Source organism: Saimiri boliviensis, chromosome 12, assembly GCF_048565385.1.
Source record: "Saimiri boliviensis isolate mSaiBol1 chromosome 12, mSaiBol1.pri, whole genome shotgun sequence".
NCBI lineage: Eukaryota > Metazoa > Chordata > Mammalia > Primates > Cebidae > Saimiri > Saimiri boliviensis.
Window position 1 is genome coordinate 6,881,551 of NC_133460.1, and position 20,917 is coordinate 6,902,467.

Consider the following 20,917-nt stretch of genomic DNA (forward strand, 5'->3'; position numbering starts at 1 on the left):
CTGGCCATTATGGTGAAATGCGGTCTCTACTAAAAATACAAAAATTAGCCGGGCATGGTGGCCTGTGCCTGTAGTCCCATCTGCTTGGGAGGCTGAGGCAGAAGAATCACTTGAACAGGAGGTGAAGGTTGCAGTGAGCTGAGATGGTGCCACTGCACTGCAGCCTGGACAAGAGCGAGACTGTCTCAAAAAAAAAAAAAAAGAAAAAACAAACTTCATCCATGGTTTTTTTTTCCCCCCAGTTAGTTTTGATTTTTAAACTCTGTCTTACAGAACCTGCTAGATGAGATAGCACGTAGGGAGCAGGAAGTACAGAAGATCTATGCCAATTCCCAGCAGTATCAGCAAGCTGTAAAGGTGAGCCGGGAAACTTCTGCCCGAAGCACTGACAGTAAGGGGCCTCATTCCACCGTCACCTGGCCAGAGAAGCAGCAGGCACCAGCCCTGGCACAGGGGGTGAAGCTGGCCATCCGGAGGCACTGCTGGCTACTGTGCAAACTGACACAGGCTCTTGGGAAAACAGCATGGGACTGGGCACGGAATGCCATAAAAGAGTTTAATATTCTAAAGCAATAGACTCTTTGGGGGAATTCATCCTTAAGGGAAAAAATCCGAAAAAAAAAAAAAAATGCAGGATAAACAAAATTGTTGCAACAGCATTATTTACAATAGCAGAACTATTGTTAAGCGAGAAATGACCAGTGTCCAGCGGAAGGGGACGGCTGCATGAATCAGCATGCACGCACCTGATAGATTCAAGACAGCAAGCTGGTAAACTGAGAGGTGGTGGTGGCAAGGTGAGACAGGTTTATGGTACAATGTTAAAAGCAGCAGCAGAACATGAAAATCTCTAGGCTTGTAGGAAGCCGGAAGGGGAGTTTGGGGGTGGGGGCGCTGTTTGTCTTTTACGTTGTTGAGTGATGGAGCTATGTCCTGCTGTACTTCTCAAAACCTCCTGGCAGTCACTACAGGGTGTGGCTGTGAGGAAGACCCAGGCAGATCATAAAACCAGCACATGGCACAGGACAGGTCTGGGTCAGCCAGAAGGGGTACCGGAACATTTCCGTCTCAGCTGTTTTTGTCTACCCTCTGCCATCTCTCTCCCTCACCCAGGACTATGAGTTAGAAGCAGAAACACTAAGGTCCCTTCTTGACTTGGAGAATGGAAGGAGCAGCCACGTGAACAAGAGAGCCAGGCTCCAATCTCCCGCTGCCAAAGTGAAGGAAGAGGTGAGCAATGTGGGCGGGGATGTGTGTGTGTGTGTGTGTGTGTGTGTGTGTGTGTTTGTGTGTGTTTGTGTCTTGGGGCTGAGGTGGAGGCCCAGCTGCCCTGCTCCCCAGGAAGCACTGTGGTGCTTGCTGGCCTCAGATGCACACACAGCAGGGAAGCCAGAGAGCTCTCCTGTTCGCAAACAGGTTTGATAAGAGAAAATGAGGACCTTGTTCTAGGGCAGTGACATTGATACGCCTACAAAGACAGCAAGGCCGGGCACGACAGCGCACACCTGTAATCTCAGCACTTTCTCGGGCCGAGGTGGGAGAACTGCTTGAGCCCAGGAGTTGGAGACCAGCCTGGGCAACAAACCAGGACCCCATATGTACAAAAAATTAGCCAGGCGTGGTGCACGCTAGTCCCCACTACTTAGGAGGCTGAGGAGGGAGGATCACTTGAGCCCAGGAGTTTAAGGCTGCAGTGAGCTGCAGTCACAGCAGTGCACTTCGAGTGAGAGACTCTTTTAAAAAAAAAAGAAAGAAAGAAAAGAAAAATTTTGGAAAACACAGCTGTACAGAGAAGCCAGGGCCAGAGGCATGGATTGTGGAAGTTCCTGCTTTGCTCACCTCAGTAAATGGAGTGGAGGGCTGAGATTCGTCCCTTATCCACACACACGAGCGAGAACACTGGCACTCAGAGAGGTAGAAAGCCTTGCTCAAAGTCAGTAGGACTAAGACCCTAGGCTGGATCTTCAGCCTTGAGATCCAGTTTTCTCTCGACCCATGAGACTATCATCCAACTACAGGAGGAGTGGGCAAGAGCTGTGTCTCTGCCCCCAGGTTCCACACTTCTCAAGAGCCATGCCCGTGCCCTCTAGCTCTCTGTTGCTTACCCTGTGGACGCCTGTTAACCCCTCTCCTAAACCTCTTCTCTGCAGGAAGTAGCTCTTGCTGCCAAGTTCACTGAAGCTTACGCCATCAACAAACAGAGGCTGCAGAATCTAGAGTTTGCTCTGAATCTCCTGAGACAGGTAACTGATCTTAGTAAGAAATTCTACTCTGTCTTAGAGAAACGGGCTGTGAATTGATGGGTGTATACCCTTGCTAATGTCTCTGGGCAGGACCAGTGCAAAGACTGGCCCAAGCCAGTGCTTCTACTGACATGAGAACTTAATACGCATTTGCTGAAAGTGAATGCTATTTTTGGCTGGGCGTGGTGGCTCATGCCTGTCATCCCAGCACATTGGGAGGCTGAGGCAGGCGGATCACCCAAGGTCAGGAGTTTGAGACCAGCCTGGCCAAGATGGTAAACCCTACCTCTACTAAAAATACCAAAACTAGCTGGGCGTGGTGGCACACACCTGTGTGTGACTCCAAGGCAGGAGAATCACTTGAACCCAGGAATTGGAGGTTGCAGTGAACCAAGATCATGCCACACTACACTCCAACATGGGCAACAGAGCAGGACTCTGTCTCAAAAAAAAAGTGAATGTTATTTTCTGAAGTCCATGATGTTTTATGACAGCACTGTTTGCAACAGCAAGACACAAAGCGGTTCAGTATTCATCAGCGATGGGCTAAACTGCAGTCTGTCCATAGAGTGGAAACGGTGCTGCCGTTAAACCATGAAGCAGTACTCCCTGTGCTGAGCTGGAATGATCTCTATTTGTAAGTGCCATTGGCAGCAGGGTACACAGCAAGGATACCATTTGTGCAGGAAAGGCAAACACATGGTGCATACCTCAGACAGACATGCTTGTGTGAGCACAGAGAGCATCTCCAAGGCTGACGGACACACCCTAGGAACGGGCCAGGGGCAGGAGTTCGTGGTTTCCTCTTAAACTCTTCAACAGCTTAAAAATGTTTTAGCTAACATTTTTTTAAAAATACGCAAACTAGTTGTTTGATCATCTTGTAAGTAACCCTAGAACTCTACAGCTAACATGAAACTGGCACTGAGGGAGTCCCCTGGGGATCACAGCACAACCGCTCTAACCAGGTGGGCACAGGCCCCACGTGTGCTGCCAGAACCTGGCTTTAACCTTGCCTTGTCTTCCCCATCACAGCAGTCGGAAGTAGAAGTGACCCATGAGACCCTGCAGAGGAACAAGCCGGACTCCGGAGTGGAAGAGGCGTGGAAGATCAGGAAGGAACTGGATGAGGAAAAGGAGCGGAGGCAGCAGCTGGAGAACGAGATCAAGAGCACCCAGGAAGAGATCCGGGACCTGCGGAATCAGGGGCCTCAGGAATCGGTGGTGAGGAAGGAGGTGCTCAAGAAAGTGCCAGATCCCGCACTGGAGGAGAGCTTCCAGCAGCTGCAGCGGACGCTGGCGGAAGAGCAGCACAAGAACCAGCTGCTGCAGGAGGAGCTGGAGGCACTGCAGCTGAAGCTGCGCGCCCTGGAACAGGACACAAGGGACGGGGGGCAGGAGTATGTGGTCAAGGAGGTCCTGCGCATCGAGCCTGACAGGGCCCAGGCGGACGAGGTCTTGCAGCTGCGGGAGGAGCTGGAGGCGCTGAGGCGGCAGAAGGGCGCCCGGGAGGCGGAGGTGCTCCTCCTGCAGCAGCGCGTGGCCGCCTCGGCCGAGGAGAAGAGCCAGGCACGAGAGAAGGTCACCGAGAAAGAGGTGGTTAAACTACAGAATGACCCCCAGCTGGAGGCAGAGTACCGACAGCTGCAGGATGACCGCGAGCGGGAACGCCACCTCCGGGAGAAGCAGGAGGAGGAGCTGAGCTTCCTCCAGGACAAGCTCAAGAGGCTAGAGAAGGAGCGGGCCATGGCCGAGGGCAAGATCACCGTCAAGGAGGTGCTCAAGGTGGAGAAGGACGCATCCACCGAGAGGGAGGTCAGCGATCTCACCCGCCAGTATGAGGATGAGGCTGCCAAGGCTCGTGCCAGCCAGAGGGAAAAGACCGAGCTGCTCCGGAAGATATGGGCCTTGGAAGAGGAGAATGCCAAAGTGGTGGTGCAGGAGAAGGTGCGTGAGATCGTGCGGCCAGACCCCAAAGCAGAGAGTGAAGTGGCAAACCTCCGCCTGGAGCTTGTGGAGCAGGAGCGAAAGTACCGGGGGGCCGAGGAGCAGCTCCGGAGCTACCAGAGCGAGCTTGAGGCCCTCAGGAGGCGGGGCCCCCAGGTGGAAGTCAAAGAGGTGACTAAGGAAGTCATTAAGTACAAGACTGACCCCGAGATGGAGAAGGAGCTTCAGCGGCTCAGGGAGGAGATCGTGGATAAGACCAGACTGATCGAAAGGTGTGATTTAGAGATCTACCAGCTGAAGCAGGAAATCCAGGCCCTGAAAGACACCAAACCCCAGGTCCAGACCAAAGAGGTGGTCCAGGAGATCCTACAATTTCAGGAAGACCCTCAAACCAAGGAAGAGGTGGAGTCTCTGAGGGCAAAGCTCTCAGAGGAGCAGAAGAGGCAAGTGGACCTGGAGAGGGAGAGGGCTTCCCAGGAAGAGCAGATTGCCCGGAAGGAGGAGGAGCTCTCGCAGGTGAAGGAAAGAGTGGTGCAGCAGGAAGTAGTCAGGTACGAGGAGGAGCCTGGCCTGAGGGCAGAGGTGAGCTCCTTCGCCGAGAGCATTGATGTGGAGCTGCGGCAGATCGACAAGCTGCGTGTGGAGCTGCGGCGGCTGCAGCGACGGCGCACCGAGCTCGAGCAGCAGCTGGAGGAGCTGGAGCGCGAGCGGCAGGCCCGCAGGGAGGCCGAGCGCGAGGTGCAGCGGCTGCAGCAGCGGCTGGCAGTGCTGGAGCAGGAAGAAGCGGAGGCCCGTGAGAGGGTGACCCGCAAGCAGAAGGTAGTGCTGCAGCAGGACCCGAAGCAAGCCCGCGAGCATGCCCTGCTCCGACTCCAGCTGGAGGAAGAACAGCACCGGCGGCAGCTCCTGGAGGGTGAGCTCGAGACCCTGCGGAGGAAGCTGGCCGCCCTGGAGAAGGCGGAGGTCAAGGAGAAGGTGGTACTTTCCGAGAGCGTCCAGGTGGAGAAGGGCGACACGGAGCAAGAGATCCAGAGGCTCAAGAGCAGCCTGGAGGAGGAGGGCCGCAGCAAGCGCGAGCTGGACGCCGAGGTGGGCCGGCTGGAAGCCCGGCTTTCGGAGCTGGAATTCCGTAACTCCAAGTCGTCCAAGGAACTAGACTTTTTAAGGGAAGAGAACCACAAATTACAACTGGAGCGGCAAAACCTGCAGCTGGAGACCCGAAGGCTCCAATCGGAAATTGAAATGGCAGCGACGGAAACACGAGACCTGCGGAACATGACCATGGCAGACTCTGGGACCAACCACGACTCCAGACTGTGGTCCCTGGAGAGGGAACTGGACGACCTCAAGAGGCTCTCCAAGGACAAAGACCTCGAGATCGACGAGCTGCAGAGGCGCCTGGGCTCTGTGGCCGTCAAGCGGGAGCAGCGGGAGAACCACCTGCGGCGCTCCATCGTGGTCATCCACCCCGACACAGGCCGTGAGCTGTCCCCGGAGGAAGCCCACCGCGCCGGGCTCATCGACTGGAGCATGCTTGTGAAACTCAAAAGCCAGGAGTGTGACTGGGAGGAGATCTCAGTGAAGGGGCCCAACGGGGAGTCCTCAGTGATACACGACAGGAAGTCTGGCAAGAAGTTCTCCATCGAAGACGCCCTGCAGAGCGGCAGGTTGACCCCTGCTCAGTACGACCGTTATGTCAACAAGGACATGTCCATCCAGGAGCTGGCGGTCTTGGTGTCTGGGCAGAAGTAGGCACAGCCCTTGCAACTCTTCTTAGCGGCAGATGCTGGCCCTCTCTTACGACGCAGTGACCTCCATGGTGTCGTCTTCCTGGCCCTGTGCAGGCCAAGCATTTTATAAACACCCTCGCTGCCAGGCTGTCAAAGTCCAGCCCACATATGGGACAGGCACTGGCTGAAGACAGGCAACTCTCATCCCAACCCCCATTCACTCTGAGTGACCCACTTCATCCTCCAGTGATTGGACAAATCCGATACCCTTTTTTCCTCCCCTTTCCCGTACACTCCCAGCAACAAACCCCTCGTGATAGCGGCACACAATCTGCAAACCACTAAAGGACAAGCCGACCACAGCAATGCAGCATGGGCACTGGCACAGCAGACAGTGACACTCTGCCCTACAAAGGGCTAGGCCCATTGGGGCTGCTGCCCACCATGACATCTCTCCAGATTTCAGACTTAAAACCAACTTTCCATCAGAGAAGCCTCCTCGATAGTTACTCTGCTCATGAAACAGATCTGGCCTCCACGCCAGGGAAGGCAAACAGAAATCACAGGTGTCCAGCCCTCGCTGCTAGAGTGGACAGCAATTGTCAGTGGACTGTCCCAGCACCAATAGAGAACACTTCACAGTGCTGGCACTGAAATCCTTTGATAGTGGATTGTGTTGCTGTTAGCCCTGGTTTCAGTGCTTTACAAGTCTCGCTTATTATCTCATTGGTATTTAGGTACACAAAACAGTTGATTATTCACCAAGCAAATTTCCGGTTCTCTGTATCTCATGTATAACAGAAAATGGGAACAAGAGGGAACTTTATTTACAGCATGAAAATAAACCTGGTGGCTGGAGTCTACTGGTATGGTCAACTCGTTTCTTCTTTTTTTGCATGCAAGGCTTATTTCCCCCACTCCCTCTTGTCTTTCAGCCAAAATGGATATTCCACACATACCAGCTCCTATAGAAGGACTACTTGCACAGGGTAGAAAGAAAAGAGAAAAAATGTTTTGGAAACCTTGAAACAATTTATTGAATCGCTTTATACAAGATTAACAATCTCCATACCACCCCTAACACCAACATAGTCGCTGCACAAAAGCCACAGCCCCTCTCACACCTAAGAAACGGCCACGCCCGGTAAGTGCTCAGAGACGTTTGCTGCGCCAAGGAAACCCCTGCAGCCCCCAGACCCCAAGGCCGCTCTGCCGCGGCCTCACCTGTAGATCTGCCCTGCCATGGCTGTTCAGTCATTCGCTCTTTCATTACCACAAATAAAGCATAAACAAAAAGAAATCTCAAACTCCCCATCAAAGAAACATTTCCCTGAGGCAAGAGGCATCACTAGATTCCTAAAAATGAGGGTATTCTGCTCCAGCTGCGCGCGCAACGTACATGGGGAGGAGGGAGCACCAAAGGGAAAGGAAGGAGGGGCTGGGACCCGGGTGTTGTGGGCAGAGAAGCCTGGAGAGTCCCTGCTCAGCCTCCACTGCCGGCCTCTGCTTGGCTTTGAGCTCAGCAATACAAATCTCTTCTTTGGCTCTTTTGCTACTACCTAAGACTACTCTGTAAACAAACTGGAAATCCAAGTTGCAAAAAATACATATAACAAAGGGATAAGGAATCCACTTAGCCCAACGTGAAACACCTATCGGTTCTTATGTAAAAAAAAGAGTCAGAGCAGAGGCCAGGCCAAAGGGTGGACAGAGGTCTTGCTGCTTGGGAAACCGTGAAGGCCAGCAAACCTCTGCATGAAGGATGAGTTACTGAGCACTGTACCCTGGGAGTCAGGAGCCAAGAGCAGTCCATCTTCCCACAGTAGGTGCTAAGGATGCTGTATACTCTCAATGTGCCTGAGATCACCTAACTGGAGCAGTCAGTTCAGACTCGCATTGTGGCACAGACCTCACAGGACAGGCAAGTGCCCTCAAACCCTTGTGAAACAGCCACTGGTTGAGTGGTGACTTAGGAGCTCTGCAGTAACTGTTCTAGTCTCTCTGATCTACTCTCCAAGCTCTTCCGCACAGCACCCTTAGGTTGACACGTAATCCCACTGCCTGGAGAGCCCCAGGACTTCAAGGCCTATCTCTGCCTGGCAGACACTTCAAAGAGGCCTGTTTCTGCAGATCTACCTACGAATGATTCCTAAGAAGACAAACTGGAATGTCTATCTGTGACTTGGGACCCCCGGTATCCTTGGCTTTCAGAGAGATGAAGGGCTTTGGGCTCTGCAGTCCAACTGCACGAACTGTGGAAAATGGGAGCCCTGGCTACACTGGGACTTGGGATCTGGGGGCCCAGACAGCCTTCTAGTCAGGACGGCACAGATAATGATGTGCAAGTGTAAAAAACTCAATTAAGTAAAACTGGCTATGTCTTGGAATACAGACAGATCTTTAAAAAGGTCTTCATCTCATATCCACTCACGGCTGAATGGACATGTGTTGTCGAATTCTGCTCCACCATAAAGGCACTGGAATTATGTCTTCCTATAATATAATGTGTGAAGAACAGTCCCCTTCTATCCAATGCATTTAATGGTAATGATGAAAACTGAGCCCAAAATAGGTGTCTGTAAAAATCCTATCACAATTGTTGAATCTACAAAGGTCTTTTCTCTAAAAGAGCTTCACTGTCATGTTCCGAGGAGAAACTAGCCCCCACAGTGAGCACACCTTAGGTGTTCTTAGTATTTTGCAGGGACAACGTAGGTCTCCCAGCTGTGGCTCTGGCCTGGGTTTTGTCCTCTTGAGCACACAGCCTGGAGATGGGACGGCACTGTGACCATCCAGGAAGCTTACTGTGGCCAGAATGAGCCCCTGGGCAGTGGGACGCTCTGAGGTACTGTGACCAAACGCCAGGGGGTCGGGCAGATTCACACGCAGGTGTGCCGACTGCTCTGCCACCAGAGCCTGTAAACACCGTGCCTCCTGCCATGGCCCAACACACACCCCAGCCTAGAGCTGCCCCTCCAACACCGTCCAGCAACAGAGCCACAAGGCCCAGAGCATGGGGAAGTATGTGCCTCCTCAGCAGCAAGGGGACGGCTCCCTCCGTAGGAGGCATGTCAGAAGTGCCAAGAAGCGCTCCACTGAGAACTCACGCTCCTCCAGAACACCAAGCAGCAGAAAGGGCGCAGTGAGTGTCCATCCTGGGAGACCTGCACATTCTGATTCCACCCAGACCCAAGTGGCAAGCCTTGCCTCTGAAGCGATCATAACTTCCGTGGTACAGCAGGCCCTTTCCCGTGAAGCTGAGAAGCACCTGGAAAAGAGTAAGAAAAATCGGAACACAAGTTTTTCAGGCTCTCTGATTTCCTTAAAGCAGTGGTAACCAAACCTCAAGGGGATCACCTAAATAGCAGAAGTCCCCAAGTGCTGAGTGTTCCAGGGCTCAAATAAGCCATGAGACATCGGCCAGTGGTTAGCCATGTCCACTGCTCCTGGGCACAGCCTGCAAACACGCTAGCACTGTGAGGGTCAGTGGCCATTCAGCACAGTATTCCCAGAATAGCGACTCTGCTATGCAACTTGGATTACTTCATCTCACGCTACAATTGCCATCCCAACGTGAGATCTGACAATGACAATCACACAGAACTCAAAGCAGCAATGATCATTCTCTTACCATCAAAGACACAGGTCCTATAAAGACAATTTCAAAGGCACTAGCATTCTCAGTCCACAGAGGAAAGGAAAGCAATGCAGACACAAGTCACACAGCTGAAATGCGCAAATAGCTTCTCACTCGCATCTCGTGTCCTCCTATATGCTGAAGTGCATCTAAGGAAGTGAGAGAAGCTCACTTGGATAACCCTGTTTTGGCATAGTTGCTTTTCTGATTGCCATTTTTCCCCTCCAAACTTTTAAATTGATGTAAAAAAAATTTGGGGGGGGGGCACAGAATTTTGCTCTGTCACCCAGGCTGGAGTGCAAAGGCAAGATCTCTGCTCACCACAACCTCCGCCTCCCAGGTTCAAGCAATTCTCCTGCCTCAGCCTCCCAAGTAGCTGGAATTATAGGCATGCACCATCCCCCTGGCTAATTTTGTATTTTGAGTAGAGACAGGGTTTCTCCATGTTGGTCAGGCTGGTCTCAAACTCCTGACCTCAGATGATCCACCCACCCTGGCCTCCCAAAGTGCTGGGATTACAGGTGTGAGCTACCACACCCAGATGAAATTTTTTTTTTTAAGAGATGAGGTCTCACTATGTTGCCCAGGCTGGAGTACAGCAGCTATTCACAGGCATGATCACAACAACTATACCCTCTAATTTCTGGGTTCAAACGATCCTCCTGCCCCCACCAGTGCCATCATGTCCAGCCTCTGATACCCTCAAAAAGTTTTACAAACTGACACATAATAATAGTACGTATTTTATGGGGTACATAGTGATGTTTTGACACCTACAATTTGTAGTGATCAGATTAGGATAACTAGCATATCCATCATCTCAAACATTTATCATCTCCTTGTGTTGGGGACATTCAATATCCTCTTCCTAGCTATTTGAAACTACATACTATTGCTAACCATAGTCACCCTACAGTGGTACAGAACACTAGCACTTACTCTACCTATTCTCATAGCCTTTTCATACCCAAGGGAAAAATGAAAACATAGCAGAAAGCAATCTTTTTTTTTTTTTTTTTTTTTTTTTGAGACAGGGTCTCACTCTTGCCCAGGCCGGAGTGCAGTAGCATGACCACAGTTTGCTGCAGCCTTGACCTCCTGGGCTCAAATGACCCTTCTGCCTCAGCCTCCTGAGGAGCTGGGACTACAGGCACATGCCACCACCCCCGGCTAATTTTCTTCTTTTAATGTAGAGATGGGGTCTTGTCATGTTGCCCAGGCTGGTCTGGAACTCCTGGACTCAGGCAATTCTCCTGCCTTGGCCTCCCAAAGTGCTGGGTTTACAGGTGCAAGCCACCACAGCCAGCCTCAATTACTTTACTTTTCTGAGAGTGATGTTCCTGGAAGCAAGCAGATGTAGGGCAGCCTGACATTGAAAAGACCCCTGCTCTCACCAAAGTGGCTCTGCAGCCTCCGGTCTGTAGAGGAAGTCACTACATTTTACTGCTCCTCCCAAGGAAAGGAGTCACCAGTATTATAGGCTTAGCCACTCAAAGAAGCGAAATTTCCATCGTGGAGATTTACAAATCCACTCTTGCCCCATATGGCCTGTGGCATTCTCTATAAATGCCATGGTGCCAGGGACCCACAGCACATCATGAGGCAGACATTAACCTAAGAGACGTGCAGCACAGGGGGTCCTTACTCCCACCTGGCACCAGTTCACCAAGGTTACCTCGGCTGGCTTGCGTAAGAGTGGCTCCCCTTATCCAAGTAGCACCCTGGTCATGTGTGAAGCAGGTCTACAGCAGGAAGAACACTAGGTCAAAGCCAAGATACCATGAGACTTCCCATACCAGAATTCCAAGAGGCATACCCAAGAATCGAGGACTCGGGACAGAGTGAGACAGATACACTCAGTGCAAAGGTGCCTGCCCTCTTCTCCGGTGCCACCAAACCAGCCTCAAGCCTGGGGTTTTACAGACTCCCTATTTCAGAAGGCGCTATTCTACAGAGACCACCGGCCACCTGCCTGGTGTGCTCCCACATCTGTTTTGATGGAGTTTTTATACACCTGGACAGATTTAAAGCTACTCCTCTCAAAGTCTTGCACTGTGGCCTCTGGCTGCTACCTGGATTTTCCCTTTAATGGAAACAAAGTTTAGAGAACCTTCTGTTAAGCAATCATATCTGGAAAGTGGGGCAGCTTGCATTTCAAGGCTTTGTTGTACCTAATTAGCCCTTGGAGAATATGCCCATTACCATTTTTTTTCTTTTGGGGAGATGGAGTCTTGCTCTGTCACCAGGCTGGAGTGCAGTGACGTGATCTCAGCTCACTGCAACCTCCGCCTCCCAGGTTCAAGCAATTCCCCTGCCTCAGCCTCCCAAGTAGCTGGAATTAACAGGTGTGTGCCTCCACACTCGGCTTGTTTTTTTATTTTAGTAGAGACGGGGTTTCACCACGTCGGCCAGGTTGGTCTCGATCTCCTGACCTTGTGATCCACCCGCCTCGGCCTCCCAAAGTGCTGGGATTACAGTTGTGAGCCACTGCACCCAGACCATTAACCTTTTATTAACTGAAGAGAAAAAACAGCTGAGGGTTAGGAGCTGCTCCACTGCACACAAAGCTCTCCCCCCGCAACTTTCCCTGTGATCACACAGGCTGAGGCTGACCCAGCGGGAGCTCCAAGGCGGGCACCAGAGGAAACCCCAAGAGAAGCACCTGTTACCCTGAGTACTAACAAAGCACAAAGGACAAACCAAAACAACAACAGCAACAAGGCAAAGACACCAAGACCCTTGGCAGTGGCACAGCACCTAGGGGCAGAGAGGGCGAAGGCACACAGTGCGCGTGGCACACTGATCGTCGGGTGATTACCTGGCAGACTCTGCGGGATATGGGTGGGCACGGCAGCGTGTGGGAGAGGCGCTGCGTGGGGTGGGCTGGAGTGCAAGCCAGCCAGAAGACCTGAGAGAGAACAGGAGGGGAGAAAAGAACAAAACACACACATTGAAGACAGGAACAGAAAAGCAGCTCCAGCAGCCAAGAGCCCCCGACAACCTACCAGGTCAGTCTGGGTACCACACCCAAAAGGGCAGGGCCTCGGCACTGTTCCCCGAGATGTTCCCCACAGTCACACACCAGACTTGAACACAGGAACCAGAGTACACAACAGCAGGAGCCCTGGCGACAGCCTAGAGGTTTCCCAGCGACCAAAGGCAGCAAAGCAGCACTTACTGTGGCCAAGGCCATGGTGGAAGGGTCCAGGGGCAGGGCCTGTGACGATGGCATCCTTGGAGACCCCTGCTTTGGCAGAGGAGTCGGTGCTGAAGGAGAGCACGTGGACAGGAATCGGGACGGGGGTTATAATTCCCAGGGAGTTCGAGCTCATGGCCGCAGACAGCTTTGGGCTGCTGGACTTGTAGGGTGAAGGCATCAAAGAGGAGCTGGCCAGTAGCAGAGTCCCACTCGCTCCTTTCTAAGGAAGAAACACAGCAAGCAGTAAGAACTCCAGTCCTGTTCCCAGATGACTCACACCAAACCTGGCAGCACAAAGGAGGACACACACATGCAGGTCAGATGGCCCTGGGAGGCTCCCTCTGACCCTCAGCCCTAAAGACGGGACCCAGGACAGTCTTTATGAACCAACATGGAATGGATTCCAGGGAACCACATTTTTTAAAAAGCAGGATATTAAATACATCTCCTACAGAGTTTGCAGTGAGCTGTGATCGCACCACTGCAGTCCAGCCTAGGAGACAGAGCCAGACTCTGTCTCAAAAAAATGAACAAATATGTCTCCTTGGTGAAGGGAAAAATATTGTCATATATCTACAAATGTTCATGTATATTTATACACATGTAAATATATTTACATACAGACATACATACACATACAGCCATACATTTGTATGTATTTATTAATCTTTCATTTAAAAAGAAAGAGGAAAGTAAACCAGAAACTAAGGAGCACAGTTACCTTACGGGGTGGTGGATGCAGGGAAGAGGGAAGTGAGACCTCCAACAGACCTTTCTATGGTTTTGTCTTTTCAACCACACAATTTATGTATTAGAAAAAGGGAAAAAAATGCTCACTCCCTCTTCCTGAACCTGCTGTAATTACACACAAGCAGGATGCATTATTGGACTCAGTCCTTCTAAAACCAGCAGAATCACTCTTAGAGGGTACTGCTATTCCTGGGCTACGAACACCTCCACACGACTACAAACTGACAGGGGACAGCATTTCCGCCCCTGCTTGTTTGCAGAGATGGAGAGGCAAGGGGTCACGGAGGGCAAGTGCTGTGGCTCACTCTGTGCCACAGGCAGACCCAGCCTCTGAAAAGGCACAGTGCTGGTCATCCTTCCGCTCCCTTCGCCCTCCTCAGAAGACGATTTAGGCCATCCTGGGCCTCCAGAATGGAAGCACCAGAAGAGCAAATACCTGAGAACAGGAAGCCGAGTCTCCCTTCCTCCATCTGAGCCCACTGTTCCTACCCGACCTGTGGTTTCAGATCTCACACTGCACCAGGGGAAAGGTAAGAACCTCATCCCCAAGGCCCCTACAAGTGGGCAGGGCAGGCTGCTATGCCGGATACTCACTGGCAAGGAGGTAGACGATGTCACACTAACTGCAGAGGGCTTTGGGGACGAGGTCAGCAACTTTGCCACTCCCTGGGTCCCACTGCCGGAATCTCCGTTTGGACCACCTGGAGGGGCTACCAGGGTCAACTTCTGGGAAACGGGCATTTTTTTCCCTGCTGAGCTCGGTACAGGTCGGCTGGTGGCCTGTCCCACTGAGGGAGGCTGTATGCCAGGGAGCAGGTTCCCAGAAGCAGAACCTTGGACCGGTGTTCCTCCTGACGAAGAGCTGCCAGAGGAAACCCCATGTTTGGAGATAGAGCTGACAAAGGGATTACTCTTGTAAGATGAGCCTGCAGAGCTGGCTGAGTGTGGCTTTGCTGGATGGCTCAGGGCAGAAGAGGACGAGGCTGGGGTCTTATGAGAGCTGCTGCTGGAGGCTGGCAGGCCTCCTGAGGTGGCTGGTGCGGAGGGATGGAAGCCCTGGCCTTTGGCCGCTGTCTTCACTAGTTGCAGGAGGGAACGATGACACTGTGGAGGGGAAGCCTTTGGGCCTTGGAGCTTATTGGCAAATGGAGATTGGGGTGTGAAGTTTTTCTGCTGCTGAGTGCCGGCATGAAAGACTTTTACCTGGGGGCCGGGCAAGGGAACTGCCACCTGGGGCCCATGAGACGTCCGTGGCAAGCTGTGGTGCTTTGCTTTGGACTGGTGTACTTCTGGCAGGCCCTTATTGAGGGGAGCCTGGCAGGACAGCTCTTTGTAGCCAGAACTCTCTGGTTTTTTCTCCTGAGAGGACTGCCCCAGTGCCAGAGCCTGTTCTGCCAGAAAATTAAGGGGTGACTGCAGAGAGCTAGCTGGTGGTGGAGCAGAAGCGTTAGGCTTTGCAAAGTTCCTTTTTTCCTCTGTACATAAAACACCTCCAACTTTTTCTGCAGGTGCTTTTGAGGGTGCAGGCAGTGTGAATTCAGAGTTCCCAGTTGCTCTGCTATTCAATGCAGCCAATTCCTTGGACACGGCTTCCACAGAGGAGGCTGGATTACGGATCAAGTCTTCATCCAACGAGTCCTCCAGGGTGACAGAAGGAGGGTTAGCAAGGCCACCTGATGCCTGGGATGGGAGCTCCCTACCTGAGGCCCCAGTGCTCAGGCCTCCAGTCTGGTGATCTGAGGGCAAAGCAATAGGGCCGCCAATCTGTCCTGATGGGACAGAAACCTTTTTATCAGGCTTCATAGATGATTCCTAAAGGAAAACAGAAATGTTGGTGTTTAGAAAGGTCCAAAGATGCCAACACTGGGCTGTTGTGAGGAAGCAAACATGTGAACTCGAGTCGCAAAAAACTGGGACTTCCTGTATAATTACAAACAAGTGGTGGGAGAGCAGAAGCTGCACCCACCTTGACTTTAGATGCCATGACTTCAACACCCCCTGGTGAGTATCTCGTTGGCCAGAGCCAACCTGATATACCATGGTATACTTCGTTTACCCTGGTATACTTCGTTACGAAGAACAAATACACCACCAAGAGAAATTTTTTTGTTTTGAAAAGTGCAAGACTCTCATGAAGAGACACTCTGCCTACTGGCGTTCCCACTGTCTCAACGTGCTCCCAGCTGCAATCAGACCAAGTCATGGCCTAAGAATTGCCTTACAGCAGCTGCTTTCCTCCCAGATTTTTCCCAGCACCGACCTCCTAAGGGATTCAAAGAAGAGGGCTTTTTTCATGGGAAAAGGAGCTGGGTCTAATCCTTCACTCCTGCAGCCCCAGTGCTTACAACAGTGTCTGAGACATTGTGAGAGCTCAACAGACACTCAGGAGTAAATGACCTGCACGTCTCATCCTCATGGTCTGCTTAGGGATGGCTTAAGGACACCACACTAACAACTGGCAAAAATGTTGATAAACAGCAATTTTTACTACCCTGAGAGGTTTCTGCAACATCTAAGTGTCTATTCTTAAGCCACTGCACTGCCCTCCATTTCTGCCTGGTAGCTCAGCAAAGTCACCTTTCCTTTCTGCTGTGGCTCCAAGCTAAACTGCACTTGGCTAGAGTATATTTCTTTCTGTACAAAGATCATCACAGTGTAATAATACATTCACACCTGCAGGAGCTCTTGACTCCTCAGAGGGCTGCCAAGAAGATCCCACTTAATCCCACAAGAACCCCAGGAACTGGGCCAGCTGCATACTGTTTGTAGAACCAAGGCTAGAGGGGGGTAAGTGGCTCCGGTCTCTGTCCTGGCAGACTGCAAGAATACCATCCTGAATAGCCGTCCCCAGACCAACAAAGCTCAATGAGCTTCCACAGTCACTTGAGAGATTTCCAGGGCATGGTTGCAGGAAGATGAGCATAGCTGACGCATGACCTGAGCAGGATGACTCACCTTCACCTTGATTTTAGAAGGGGCCATAACTTTCTTCTTGGCCCTGTTCAAAGGAATGAGCAAAGAAAAGGTTTAGAGGATATCCACAGGAGACCACAACAACACTTACCCTGAGATGTGAAAACACCAAGATACTCACAGGATTGAAGTCAGGTGCCCGTGGCCTCGTCTGCTCTCCTTGAACAGGGTCCTGAAAGACACAAACCCTGGGCATCTGTACATGCCCCAGAAAGCTGGGACTCTGCTTCCAGAGCTTTGCCAGTGTTCCTGAATTCAGTGGCTATCCCTCATTAAGTATCAATTGGCTGGGCACAGTGGCTCATGCCTATAATCCCAGCACTTGGGGAGGCTGAGGCAGGTGGATCACCTAAGGTCAGGAGTTCGAGACCAGCCTGGCCAATATAGTGAAACCCTGTCTCTACTAAAAATATAAAAAGTAGCCAGGTATGGTGGCACCTGTTGTCCCAGCTATTGAGCAGGTTGAGGCAGGAGAAGCGCTTGAACCCGGGAGGCAGAGGTTGCAGTGAGCTGAGATCGTGCCACTGTACTCCAGTCTGAGCAACAGAGCAAGACTTTGACTGCCCCTCCACAAAAAAAAGGTCAATCAATTGGTGAGCCAAATTCCTGGTGATAGGATCACGTTGGCTGGTTTTTACCAAGAAAGTGTACGGCGCTGCCCCAAACCTCTCATGGTGATGCTTCCCTAAAGGTCAAGCACTTTCCATACTGCCTATGCCCTCCCTTCCAAGAATAAAACATGGAATGACCCAGAATGTCTTTGTCCTGAAAAACTCAACAAAAATGTTCTTTATCTGAGTCCAGCCTATGTGAAGAGGACAGCAATTTCAAAGGTTCAAAGATCTGTTAGCACAACAGATGATCTGGGCCCAATCCAGAAAATCACTCCAGGTAACTTTTTCTGTCCTGTGTATGACAGAAGTACTTCATTTGCAGGAAGCAACTTCATACAAGGCAGCGTCTGAGACAGAAGCCTGGCATTTAGTTCCAATAAGGAATCATCCCTGCTACCTTGCAAATGAGACTTCTTCAGGAACATCAGGAAAGACCCAAGCAGAAACCACCTCTCAAATGCTCTCAGGAGCCCGTATGTTAAAACAGGAAAGTGCATACTGAGATGGGAGGCCAAACCTCAACTGAAGTGGGACAAGAAATGACAAAGACAAAACCCCACAGGCAACTTCCCTTCCTCCAGGGAAAACCCGGAAGACCCTTTCCCAGCTACCTGCATGTCCCTCAATTACTCAGGTGAGATCAGAGTTGAGGCGATTAGACAGTCACTCCCTGCAGGCAGGGATCCTGTGGGCCTGGCACAAAAGCAGCATTCAAACATGTCTTGACTGCACAGATGCCCCATCTCGGCACACAGCCCTCACCTGGCCTGCATCCAGCCTTTGGGCCAGAGGGGCTTGACTTCCGAGTCCAGAAAGGCCTTCACACAGTCCTCCCAAGCCTGGGCTTTGTTGTTCCTCTCCAGGTCATGGCTCTCCAGTTTGATCTTCACCACCTGGCACAGCAGCTCCCTGAGGAGGAGGCAGAAATCATAAACTCCAAACTACTCCAGATGTTTCTTCAATGTTCCAATCGTGCTTTCGGCAGCCCTGATGAAAGCAAACGAGCCTAACCTTTGTCAGCAATATGGGACATGCTCAGACACTGCCCCACCAACCCTCCAGAGAGGCTAAGTCCCAGTGCAGGCACACCTGATCTCATCATTCCACTGGAACTTCTTCCGGGGCCCCATTATCCTCCTGCCCCCTTTTTCTTCATCTTCTTCCTCATCTGAACAAATCCGGTCCCTCTGCTCCTTGTCCTTCTCCTCTTCCAGCATCCTGTGGGGTGAACAGAACCACATGGGGCCCCAAGGTGCTCCTGCCCATCACCTCTCCCCTCACCCGCTGCACAACTGGGAATGAGAAAAGAGAATGAGAAAAGGCCAAAGAAGAGCTAAGAGGCTCCTTTGGAAATGGCAGCAAATACTGAGAAATGGGAGGGCAAGAGGCAAGATGGGAGGGTCACACCACCAAAGTGCCAGGACACTTACTTGGCGACCTTTGCCTGTGTGTGTGCCTGGCATTCGTCCTGGTACTTGGCCATCTGCTCCGGCATTGCCCTGCCAATGGCTTCCTTCAGCTTCTGGAGAGGCTCCTTCAGACGCCCCCCCTGCGGAGGGCGGGACACAATTCAAGGCAGGTTTACACAAGGCCCTTACACTTGGGATGCACGATGGGGTGATCACAAGGAGGCAGTGGGGCAGCAGATGTGGCATCAATGAAGATTCAGTCACCCCTCCACCAGGCCCCAAAGCCAAAGGGCTTCACTTCAGTCACCTACCTGTTCATAGAGGTGAAGTTTCCGAGCACGCTTGAGCAGGGCATCCTTGCTGCAGGGCAGGAATGATGCAAGATAGGCATACACCCCAGAGCGGACCTGACTGCTCAACTCCCGAGTCTGCGCCTCTATGCTGAAGAAGAGAACACAGTCACCACTGGCTGCAGCTCGCTGCAACTCCCGTCTTCATCAGCTCCCCATATGTGCAGAGCAAAGTTAGCAGCCAAAGGCAGGCCAGATCCTGTCTTGCAGGTCACACAATGTAACCGAGGTCCCACAGAAACACATCTTCAGCCATCAACAAACAGGAACAACTCCCAACCTGATGAACATGGCTAAGTAATGTGGGTCAAGGCTCAGGTCAAAAACAAACCAGGAAAACAGAGCCCAGAAGAACAAGCTCTGAAGCACTAAATTTCTTAGAGAAAACATAAAGCTTTCAAAGTAGAAAGTCATGAGTTACTTGGGGCTGACAGGAAATACCTTCCAGCAGCATTTCCTTATTTTACCTCCTAGTTCCCAGTTCTATCAACCATTATAATGTTAGGGAAAGCCCGACCCCTCCAGTTTCTCCATCTAAATAAGCAAAAAAAAAAAAAAAAAAAAAAAAAAAATTCTCTTCAATGCCTTGAGCTGTCCATATTTGGTACGCTCAAGCAAGTTCCTTCTTTACACAACCCTCTCATCCACGCCAATGCTCCGGTGCTCTCTGCAGCCTACACTTCCTGACCCAAGGGGCCGATCAGGTCCTGGCCAGGAGAGCCCATTTGCTAAAACACAGCCACATACTGACAACTCATCTTACATACACAACCTCCTCAGCTGTTGAGCGACAAGCTTCTCCTGCCACAAACTGCAACCAGGAGAAAAGCTGCAATCCTGCAGGCCAGGCCACAAGGATTCGCTTTTCTCAGTCTGGATTTATAAACCTTTGCTCTTCTGCTTTTTAGCCCAATTCACACAGCATGGTGTCTCAGAGGCTCAGGAGTATGGGAACAGCATTACAGGATGATGCACGTGGCACTAGGATCAGGAGTGTGAGCGAGAGGGGACCGGCCAGGGACGCCATGCAACACCTGAGGCAGAGCAGGTCCCTGAGGCCACCAGGTGATCTCTCATTCTTCACAATTCTGAGAGACAGGAAAGCAACACCTTCTCTCTCTCTCTCATCTCACACCTACTAAGAAATCCTCTTCTAACAGGCTGTGATTATCATATGCTATTAATGCCTGCTGCCCAAGATCAGGAAGGTCTATGGCTTCTGGAGAAAAATATTTGGTGTCCCTGTTGTGTGTTTTTTTTTTTTTGAGACGGAGTTTCGCTCTTGTTACCCAGGCTGGAGTGCAATGGCATGATCTCAGCTTACCGCAACCTCCACCTCCTGGGTTCAGGCAATTCTCCTGCCTCAGCCTCTTGAGTAGCTGGGATTACAGGCACACGCCACCATGCCCAGCTAATTTTTTTATTTTTAGTACAGACGGGGTTTCACCATGTTGACCAGGATGGTCTCGATCTCTTGACCTTGTGATCCACCCGCCTCAGCCTCCCAAAGTGCTGGGATTACAGGCTTGAGCCACCGCGCCCGGCCTGTGTTTTGTTTTTTAATAGAAAAACAACAAACCATGTTTATCCAATCCTTTTATCTCATTGGTGGTCACTTTTACGCAGTTCAATTGTATTCCCATTCTCCCCTGGCTGGCTCACCCCAAGCACAGTAATAGCAGAAACAGACAGACAGACAGACAGAAGATACTCACTCTAATAGGATTCCATTAATATCCTGGGTGAAGAACTTCTGTCTGCTCTCCCCCTCAGCAGCTCTGGCAGCCTGGTGCACAGCAGACAGTAACAGCCGTTAGTGCACTTTCCCCACATGTCCCTCAAGCTCACCCACAGGGACAGGAGTCATCGCTCCAGAAAGAGCACCTGTCGATACAATCACACTGCCACCTTTCGACTCCACCCTAGTCCCGGGTTAACTTCGCCTGTGATCAATATGCTCTCTTCCAACGATGCTGCAGCATCTGTGGGCTGCTACTTCTCCTCAGGACTTAAAACAGTCACAGAAAAGAAAATCACAGAGTCAAAGCAATTACAGTGCACTTTG

General features: G+C 51.4%; 2 protein-coding genes across 5 annotated transcripts in view; one reads left to right on the forward strand and one right to left on the reverse strand.

Annotated features, from left to right (window-relative positions):
• Positions 1-6,783, forward strand: part of PPL (periplakin) — a 58,181-nt gene extending 51,398 nt beyond the window's left edge. Inside the window, exons 19-22 of the mRNA XM_039478255.2 lie at positions 274-357; positions 1,114-1,230; positions 2,151-2,243; positions 3,279-6,783. Of these exons, the coding sequence (XP_039334189.1) occupies positions 274-357; positions 1,114-1,230; positions 2,151-2,243; positions 3,279-5,942 (2,958 nt within the window). The 3' untranslated portion in view covers positions 5,943-6,783. The remainder of the gene's footprint in view (positions 1-273; positions 358-1,113; positions 1,231-2,150; positions 2,244-3,278) is intronic.
• Positions 6,784-6,932: 149 nt separating this feature from the next.
• Positions 6,933-20,917, reverse strand: part of UBN1 (ubinuclein 1) — a 36,541-nt gene continuing 22,556 nt past the window's right edge. For 3 of the 4 annotated variants that reach the window (XM_003928496.4, XM_074381632.1, XM_039478258.2), the window contains exons 8-18: positions 20,568-20,638; positions 18,814-18,943; positions 18,524-18,642; positions 18,183-18,311; positions 17,856-18,002; positions 16,601-16,651; positions 16,462-16,504; positions 14,101-15,318; positions 12,736-12,976; positions 12,376-12,465; positions 6,933-9,188 (exon numbers count right to left, since the gene is read on the reverse strand). In XM_003928496.4, the coding sequence (XP_003928545.2) occupies positions 9,139-9,188; positions 12,376-12,465; positions 12,736-12,976; positions 14,101-15,318; positions 16,462-16,504; positions 16,601-16,651; positions 17,856-18,002; positions 18,183-18,311; positions 18,524-18,642; positions 18,814-18,943; positions 20,568-20,638 (2,289 nt within the window). In that variant the 3' untranslated portion in view covers positions 6,933-9,138. The remainder of the gene's footprint in view (positions 9,189-12,375; positions 12,466-12,735; positions 12,977-14,100; positions 15,319-16,461; positions 16,505-16,600; positions 16,652-17,855; positions 18,003-18,182; positions 18,312-18,523; positions 18,643-18,813; positions 18,944-20,567; positions 20,639-20,917) is intronic. The other variant, XM_003928497.4, reaches the window with a different exon arrangement.